Here is a 9,832-nt window from a genome sequence, read left to right as displayed (position 1 = left end):
GCCACCTGTGGTGAAACACCTGTCTCATCTATTAACTAGTTCAACATAGGCGTCTGCAATTATACATTAGGTGGGAAGTCCAGGAGCTTTCAATGGGTTGTACCTAATGGAACGGGCCATGTTGGAGGGTAGGCATGTGTATGCCATAGGCATACGCATGCTAACCCATTGATTCCGTGTAAAATGCAGAATCAATAGGTTTCTCCACGTGTTAAGATGCAGAAACTGCAGCTCCAGGGAAAAATGTTGCCTCTTTTCAGTACCATGTGGGGTTCCTGTAGCTAACTGAACTCCCCCCATAATGGCATCTCTGTGTTAGCAAAACGACCAGTCTGGTGCTATTTTGGTGAGATGATGCCTCCTCTGTCTTATGGCCTTGGGGGCTGCACTGCTGGCACTGCCCTTCCTTACCACCCTGCATTTCATATATTTAGTCAAACACACTTCAAATACTTATAGAACAATAGGTTCAAGTAAACACTAAGATATTACATTTCTATTACTAGCTTACATTGTGAGTCCCCAAAGGGGCAACTCATTTAGGCAGTTCTAGAACATAACTGCATATAAATATTGATTCAATATCAAAATGGACTGAAAGAAAATGAGTAATTCAGTTGCAAACCAGAAAGCCAATATCATCATATGAGGATAATCTGATCTGTCTGTCTCTCAGACATACCACGCCCATATGTTAGGTCGGCTAGATAAACAGCCCGCTCTTCCCCGGCTCTTCGCAGGAAGAGAGACTGCAGAATCAGTGGTACAGTAGCTATGGAGCTTCTGGGTGGGAACAGCAGCACGCTGCCGTCTGCCCGGGCTGTGCCAGACCCGCAGCTACTAAGAGATCCCCGCGTTCTATGGAACCTTTTAGCTCACGAAAGGCGGCAAAAAGCGCAAAGTGGCAACTGCCATCAGCCAGAAGTAACATTGGAGATGCGGAAGCTGCTGGCAACCTGGCTGATGGAGGTAGAATCCCCGAGTACGGATTGAAGCATGTTTGGAGGTCATGCTGATCAGAATGCATAATCTGGTAGCACACGAGTCTGATGTCCCTGCGATATAACTATCCACTGTACCAATTCTCTCTCTCTCTCTTTCTCTAGAGAGAGAGCGAGCTGCAGGCTAGTGCAGGGGCTGCTGTGCATGTGCGTTTGCGCAGTCCCGCGGACTGCACATGCACAGCCGCCGTAGCCGGAGAAGGGTTCCAGCGGATCCCTCAGCCGGCTAATTATGCGCGGTGTAGCCCATAGGCTACAGATGCTAACACCGTCTTCGGATGGCGTTAGCTGCGGGGGCCAATATCTGGAATGCATTGCATTCCGGATATTGGTAAACTTGGCTGCATTGCATCCTCCGTAGAAACCTATGGGTTATGCGGCTTCCTGCGGGAATGGAGACATCACATACCTGCTGTGGTCCCTCCTTAATACATACAAGGGATACTTACTATTTGCTTATACCTCAAATACACTGATAAATGGGACCTTCTCTCCCCCTCCCTCCCTCTTTCTCTTTCACCTATTTATTAAATAATATTTGTGAGGTTTTTGGGGTTATTTATGGGTTTCCCCGAATGCAGCGTGGAGGGACCATAACAGATATAGCCGATACCTGCAGCAGTCCCGCCATTTATGCCAGCAAAAGCAGCTCCCATTTCTGTCGGGGCTGCTAGGCTGTCGGAAAGCTCTGGAATGGCGTTACCTGCTGTAGCCTATTGGCTACAGATTGCCAAAAGTACCTCCCCTGCAATGGCCATTGCAAACTGCAGCGTGTTGATTGAGAAGTGAAATTATCTCAATTATCTCAGGGCTGGATTATAGGCGGGGTGGCATGGGCGGTAGCCCCAGGACCCCACACACAGTCTCCGGCCCCCGGCCACTACTACTAAAACATGAGTACAGCATTTAACTGTCTGCTGTGGTCCTCCTTGGCAGTCATCTGTTCCCTTACAACTATGGCCGCAGAGGAGCTTCACTACAATCACTGACTGTGATGGAGCATGCAAACCAATCCTACACACATTTTCTACTCACAGCATCCTGCCCGTACACTTTCACCAACATTTCGTGCGTCTCCGTCGCCGATTTACCTAATTTGAAGCAGAACTTAATGTGTTGTTGCTCCATTGCTGTTCGACGTACACTGCTCTGGACACTGTTCAAATGAATGCAATGGCAGTGCGGTGGCGGCCTCGGGCAAACCCTGACTCGGGGCAGGTCCAGACATGTCCATGCATGTCAGCGCGCATGAGCGACCTTGTTGCAAGCGTTGCATACAGTTCTATCAGACCATTCAAACTTTTTAGACAGACCTCATATATATATATATATATATATATATATGTATATTGATAATTTTACTGATAGAGGCCATCACAAGTTTGTTGCCCAGGGGCTCACACAGACCTTAATACGGCCCTGTCATTAGCGATCACTTCACCTTACACATCGCAGGGACCCCTTAGAGCCTCTATCCCTGCATATATATATTAGTACATTCGGGCAGTACATAATTTCTTATTGCCGCGAATAGAAAGTATGTATAATTATTGGGCCAAAAACCCAAGAATTGATAAATACCCCCCCTTTTCTATCTCTAGCCCTCCTCAATTATGAATTTGTCCAAATAGTTACTTGGGATTGGAAAATTGTCAGTATAGCGAAATAATTAAATGAATAGTGATAAAAGTTGACATTAGTCCTTGAGAGTTTCTTAGGGGCCTATTTTTTCATAAAATTATGTAGAAACTGCAGTTTTTGCATAACTGAATTGTTGCTATGCACTAATTGCACAATGCACGTGATTTCACAGAGATCTCTGGCAGTGTTAATAAGCACCGCAGACCGCAATCCCCATTATATTAGTGGGAACTACGATCTGACCCCTATGTGCCACTGTTTGGCCCCTTTAGTTTACACCATCAAACCGCTTTAAGGCTATGGAGGCTTAAAAGCATGAGAGAGATCTTACGATCTCTCTCCCGCAGTCTCTGGCTGGTGTTGGAAACTGACACTGTGCACATGCGCAGTGTCAGCTTTCCTCGGAGAAGTCTTCCACAAGACTCCTACAAAATGCCAGGGATTTAACTCGCAGGTAGAGCGGTTATCGCAACCGATGTCCCTGTGAGTTTTCCTTAGTACATAGTGGGGATATTTTCATTATTACTACATAGGCCCCTAAGTCACATTGGACAAGTGGTTGGGGCTCTGTTTATCATTAAAAAATATTATTTTGTCTACTATAAGGCTTTATGATATTTTTGGAAATGTTAATGCTATATATTGTTGAAATACCAATGTATAACAATATGCATATGCTGTATACCTTTAATAAAATGTTGTTTTTAAAAAAAAATATTAATTTGTTTTTAGTGTCTCTGCATCTCACAGTGATACTATTATACCATTACTTGTTCAGGAAGGTCGAATGATTTTTTGTTCCTCAGCGTTGTCTTCTGTGTTGCCAACAGCCTAACACTGCTGGAGATGGGCTAATGTCAAATGTGCTCCAGCCGTCTGCTACTGCACATAGCTCTACAGCCTGGCGGGAATTTATCAAAGTTGTTACGACTTAGCTGAAGCTGGAATGGCTTCACTGGGTACCTATTGCTGGCAATGGGGACCTTATCACTTCATAAATACTGTTTAAGCCACCGTCCCTATATGGTCTTTGGAGATGGAGGTAATTGACAGTAAGTGGGTTAAGGGCAGGAGAAATCTCTAATGTTAACCATTTGATAAATGGCCCAAAGCAGTGAAAAGACTAAGCATAGAGCCCTAAGTATAGCATATGATCAAGTTTGTTTCAAAATTGTATCGTTTTATCAATAAAATTATTATTTTCTCTTATTTCTGTGGACCTTATGTGTCTTGAAAATGTTCTCATTTGTTTTTTTTCTCTTGTCCTTTGATACCTACTGTAGGTGTGTGAACACCAGCGATGTGAAGAGGGGGTCTTTCCCCTTGCTATGAGCTACATACGAACATGCCTGTCCTTGTTTCCAGTGGAAAAACAAAAACTCCAGTTACTAGGCACAGTGTGTGTTCTGTTGGCATCTAAGATGAGGGATAGGGTGCCATTGTCCGTTGAGATGTTGGAATACTACACGGCTTGCTCTGTGCCCTGTCACCAAATAAGGGTATTATACAGTATCTTTTCATATAAGTTTATGTCGTGTATGCTTTTATACTATTCATGAAGGGAAAGAACTGTGCAGCCGAGGTATAAAAACTAAAACGAAAATATACAAATTTCTCTATATCAACGTTTTCAGACATCACTTGTCAGGGCCCAACGTCGGTTTCAGTGATTTTCCTCAAGTGCATAATTCTGATTGACATGGAGATAAATATACAGTTCTTCATCTACATAACACGTGTGCTGATCCTGTCTACAACTTAGGGGCATATTCAATTAGCCGCGAAAAATCCCGTCCTTGTCACCTGCCGGACTTTCCTCCTACATCGCGTGTTTTTGGAGAAAACACTTTTCGTGTGCGCGGCCGCTTTTTGCCCTATTCAGTTCCAAAGGACGAGTAAATGCGTCCCGGCGAAACTAACAGACGAAAAGTGCTGTCAGATTTGGGTAAATCAGCCTGACACCCCCCCCAAAAGATGCACTGACATGGGGGATCACTATGGATACCCCCGAATAGCCTTGCTGAATGAATTTGCGCTTAAATGCTCTCAAGAGCTGCTATTTAGCGTCTTTGCACAAGTGGTGAAGAATAGCATTTACCAGGTTTTTTTTGCAAAAATAAGTAGTCCCAGCAAATTTGGGGTACATGAAAATGGGTGCAAGCATGGTTAAAAATTGCTAAAGTGAGGATTTACAAAGCATAAAAAACATACCTTCAGCAATCACCTGCAATCAAAACAACTACCTGGGGCATACTTGGGGGACCCCCTGGAGACTATTTCACTAGTTTTTAACTTTGTTCCCCAACTTTGAACTTTTTTGCCCCCAAAACAAAGTATTCTTTTGGAGTGATGTAAAGTTTTTTTTTAAACTTTTTTTGACGCAGTTTATCTTTGGGGGACTGTCCCAAGGCTGCAGGGGTGTTCCCGCAACTTTGCGAATCTTTCCCGCTGGTTACAAGGCGCAGACTTTTCGCACCAGCGAAAAGTCTTTGGAATTGAATGTGGGGATAAGTTCTCGCCTAGCGAAATGACATAATCGACAGAAACTTTTCGCTGAAAACGGCTTATCGCGGCTAATTGAATACGGCCCTTAGAATGGAGAGTGCCTATTGTATCACATCACTATAACTGTTTTGTGTGTGTGTTTAGTATTTCTTTTTCCAAATAGGTGACAAATGTGTTTTTTAGGGTAAAGCTCTATGTAAGTAACCAGGATGCTCTAAGTTCCTAACTTGCTTGGAAAATAAATCAGTGTGCTGCTCATTTCATGAAACATACCATAGAAATCGATATTAATGTAAGTTGCCTAGTTGTAACCAGTATGAAAACAAAGGCAACATACACAAATATTTGAAGTACTCCTGGCAGTGCCAGATAATACATAATGCAGCCTATGCTCTCACCTATGGCCTAGTCAGTGGGACTGATGGGAACGGATTTTGTTTACAAATGTAGAGCAGAAAGGGGAAGCAAAACAGTATCTTGCAGAGGGTCCTACGGGGTCTTATTCGGACTCCAGTTCGTAGTCAGTGCCTAAGCTATGTGGCACCGCATGCTGAATCCAGCATTCATGTAATTTAAATTTAGATGATTGAAGCATATTACTTATGGCATTATAGTGAACCGAAGGAAATACAGCAATTAGCATTCATGAGTGCTGTGTGCATGGTGATCGCATTTCCATAGTGCTCAATGATTCTGATCCCAATTGACAGATAAGTGCTGAATGTTTACAAATTATTGTAACTCTTCATCTTCAAAATACCAATAATTTGCTTTTAGGTAGTCTATTTTTAAATATTTATCCTGAATTGGATTACTACCCTACCTTCAATTCGTGGCAATCATGACGTCTACGAGTCATGGGGTCAAATTCAATTAGCCGCGAAAAGTGCCATCTGGCGAAAAGCAGAATGATTTCACCTCATCCGCCTGTTTTGACGCAATGTTTTCTCCATGCGCGTCCCATCTTTGCGCCCTATTCAAGTGTAAAACAAGCCAAAACGCGCATAGGCGAATGTTTTACAAAGCAAAACTTGCGAAAAGGACATTTTGGGGGGAAATCAGTCTGTACCCCATAATAAGCTCCAGTGACCCTGGGAATCAATATAGAATAGTAGTAGTAGCCCTAATAAAGGTATTTAGTAAACTTATATTGAGGCAAAGGGCTGTTATATGCATATTTGCATATGTGTGGAAAAATTAGAGAAAGCAATGGTTTTTTGAAAAATAAGTACCGTAATTAAATTTGGGGTACATGAAGTTGGGTACTAGTATATATTGATGTCTAGAAAATGAAGATATAAAAAATACTTTTCAAAAATACTACTGCTGCAGCCCCCTGCAATCTCAAAAACACCTGTCTCATTCATATAGTCCCCCAAAATATCAGACTCACCACTTTTTACCCATTTTTAAACACTTTTTAAATTTTTTCCCCAAAAATGACATGTCTGTTTTGAATTAAGATATTTTTTTTAATTTGTTTTGACCAATTAGTCATTGGGAGGTGGGGGTACAAAGGGTTCTGAACCAAGGGCCTGATTCAGAGCCGGACGCTATTTGCGCTCGCTCGTCCAGAAAAAGGGGCTGGCTATTTAAATTGACCGTTCAATCTTTGCGGTCTGTTGACGCCTCTATGTCTGAACGAGCGAACAAAACATGCAGACGTTTTTTTGTAAAAAACGCCCCCTGGCCGCTCGCATCATACGTCATCTCCGCTATTTATTAGATTAATCGAGTACATCGAAAGGCGTCTGAACTGCTCGCAGTGCTTGTGGTTGGATTTTCCTACCACAATCATGCGAACGGCTCAGGCTAAGAAACAACCAAGTGACGTGGTCGATGACGCTGCTTTGTTAATTATGCACACCCTTAAAACGCCCGTTTTGACCTTTTGGCACGCCTGTGTTCGGATCTCCACTCCCGTTTTCTAGCACCTTCCCCTGTTACCACCCACAAATGCCTCATTCTGTCACTCAAATTAGCAGGCATCCGCACGATTTTCGGCCGAACTGACTGGTTCGCGCATGCGTACTAAAACGCATGCGCAGATGCGCGAACATCGCTCGGAGCGAACGAGCGGCCACTTACGAGCGGCTCTGAATCAGTCCCCAAGTATCTACATTTGTAATCCATAATTTGGATTTTGCACTTCTTTTCTCCTGTTTTTGCCTTTGAAGTTTTTGCCTAGGCGAAAACTCCGGGGAAGTGAATACGGAGATACTTTGAAAAGCGCAAATCAGCGAAAACTTTTCTCCAAACGTCACTTTTCGCAGCTAATTGAATTAGGCCCTTGGTCTATTAGCAAAAAGCTTTTGAGAATGTTTATCATTGTATTCTCTGCCTCAGGAATGGGAAATCTTCATTGTTGGTCACCTGCACTGGGACTTAGCAGTAATAATATCACACGACTTCCTTGACCAGATTTTGGAGAGGATAGCATTGGCCACTGAGAGGCGTGCCTTACTACGGAGATACTCTCAGACGTTTCTCACACTTTGCTCAGTCGGTATGTAGCTACCACCATCACATTCTAGTTTTGCATCTGCTGCAGTCATACCTAGTGGCAAACATGTAAGCAATATTAATTCTGATCCCATTGTAACAAATGTTGTCCTTGCTATTTTGCCACAGATTGTAATGTCTCAGTTTATGCTCCTTCCATGATCACTGCAGCCTGTGTAGCAAAAGCAATGTTCAGTTTGGGTCTGCTTCGACACCCTGGAGAGGAGATGATTACGTTTCTGGCAGCACTGATTGATGCAGCTACAGTGAGTAACACTGTTGGATGCATGACCTTCAATTAATGTATTAATGTTATACCCCTTCTGTACAACCTGATTCTGAAGCTGTCATGCACTTTAACATTATCTGTCCAACCAACCATCCAGTTGGCTGGTTGGAACAAAAGTATGGTGATGTATGTGAGCATATGACAATCAACCATTTCCTCCCAAACGCTGGAAAATGGACAAAACCAGTCGTTTAGACAAATTGGTTAAATCAGATCAAAGGTTCTCAAACTCTGTCCTCAGGGCCCCAAAAAGTGAATCTTTTGCAGGTCTCCTCACAGAATCACAAGTGAAATAATTAGCTCCACCTTTGGATCTTCAAAATGTGTCAGTGAGTAATGAATACACCTGTGCACCTGCTGGGTGACCTGGAAAATGTGAGCTGTGTGGGGTCCTGAGGACCGAGTTTGAGAACCACTGGGCTAATTTAACAACAACCGTTTCTGTCCGTTTTTCAGTGTTTGGGAGCAAATAGTTGATTTTCATTTGCTCCCATATATTACCACATTTTCATTCCAAACAGCAAACTAATTCAGGTGTATGGCCTGCTTTAAATTTATGTGATTTCTCTTTGCCTACATTCTTCTCTATAATCATGACATTGCTTGGGCTCTAACTAACATAAGCAGTATTATACCAATGATTGCCTCTAAAATACTCTGGGGAACATGTCTGAACACTGGGCCTGATCCGAGATTTACGCTAATGTTATTGCAACTGCAATGTCTTACGGATCGCATTTTCTAAAATTTGCTAATGCCTTCCAAAGCTTAGCTGAGCATAGGGATGCCCACTGCTGCCTTCTCATATCTGTCCAACAGCGTAAACATCGGTAACCTCAATGCAAATCTGCCAACTATGCAGCTTTTAAGTCAAGTCTGACCTGCCTCAAAAACTGTCTCTCCTGGCACACAGAGCTCTCATGCTGCAAAGGAGATCGCAATGGCAAATTTATACACGCCCATGAAAGAGTTTAAACGGTAACAGACACGCCTGCGTGTGCCTAGCCACCCCCGTTTCCTTCCCCAAGCTCTGACTTCCTGTCATTCATTTTGCAATTTAATCCTCTGTGCGAGCGTGATCACAATACAATCCCTGCGCCGTGCAGCATGTGGAACGGCAAGCAATCATTCGATCTGCGTAAATATCGGCATTGCATAAATCTTGGAATCAGGCTAACTATTCTACAGCTAGCTACTTAAAAACAGTAAGATAACAATAATGTCATGTTTCTAGAAGTTTAGAAAATTATGACATTAATCAGATTGTTTTAAATGGGCACCTCCACCTTTTGTAGTTATCAGTGGCACAGTTTTCTTAATTGTCCCAGTCTTTGCTGCTACACTCCCATTATATGATAAGGGGAAGTTGAAGACTGAATGCAAACACTCAGCCTATTCAAACACTCCTTGAAAATTGTATTAGCATTAGTGTGAATATCAAGCAGTGGTTAATCACTAATGTTTCACTAACACTTTCCACAGGATGAGCTGCTGGACTGCCAAAATATGATTGAATCTGCTCTGTCTGAAGATGCATGGAGACCATTAATCTGCGACTCTGAGGCCAATACACCTATGCAGATACTTTAAGATATCATAGATTTAGATAATGATAAACATGGGCTCTTAAACTGAACCTCAGCAACTTACAACTGTGCTACCACAACGTAAAAGATTTTACCTACGCACCCCTAGCTGATTTCCTGGTACTCTGCAAATGAAAGGTGTTCAAAACTTCAAAGTAGAGAGGAAGTGTGAGCAGGTGGGAACATGATAAGCCGCAAACTCTTGATGCTGCTTGTGATTGGTCCTCCTGCTCACCCCCACCTTGTTTTATTTTGTTTTTGCAATAGATCAACACAATCACTGAATGTTTAATACTGGTTATCCCTTA

The 9,832-nt window shown here is 42.8% G+C and overlaps 1 protein-coding gene across 1 annotated transcript; it reads left to right on the top strand.

Annotated features, from left to right (window-relative positions):
• Nucleotides 1–774: 774 nt before the first annotated feature.
• On the top strand, nucleotides 775–9,528 carry CCND3 (cyclin D3). Its single transcript, XM_088479628.1, has 5 exons — nucleotides 775–969; nucleotides 3,926–4,141; nucleotides 7,494–7,653; nucleotides 7,779–7,915; nucleotides 9,421–9,528. Exons 1-5 carry the CDS (start codon nucleotides 775–777, stop codon nucleotides 9,526–9,528), a joined length of 816 nt encoding a protein of 271 aa, XP_088335754.1.
• The last annotated feature ends 304 nt before the right edge of the window (nucleotides 9,529–9,832 follow it).

This window comes from Taudactylus pleione, unplaced genomic scaffold (genome assembly GCF_031769625.1).
Source record: "Taudactylus pleione unplaced genomic scaffold, aTauple2 ptg000242l, whole genome shotgun sequence".
NCBI lineage: Eukaryota > Metazoa > Chordata > Amphibia > Anura > Myobatrachidae > Taudactylus > Taudactylus pleione.
The sequence above is the reverse complement of the archived record's forward strand: the minus strand, read 5'-3'. Positions and strand labels throughout refer to the sequence as shown.

What these genes read in the sequence shown, in the direction of transcription:
- CCND3 (XM_088479628.1), top strand. Translation starts at nt 775, where the DNA reads ATGGAGCTTCTGGGTGGGAACAGCAGCACGCTGCCGTCTGCCCGGGCT. An exon ending in TGGCAACCTGGCTGATGGAG is followed by an intron (nt 970 to 3,925) that starts GTAGAATCCCCG and finishes TACCTACTGTAG; the next exon opens with GTGTGTGAACACCAGCGATG. An exon ending in TCTCACACTTTGCTCAGTCG is followed by an intron (nt 7,654 to 7,778) that starts GTATGTAGCTAC and finishes ATTTTGCCACAG; the next exon opens with ATTGTAATGTCTCAGTTTAT.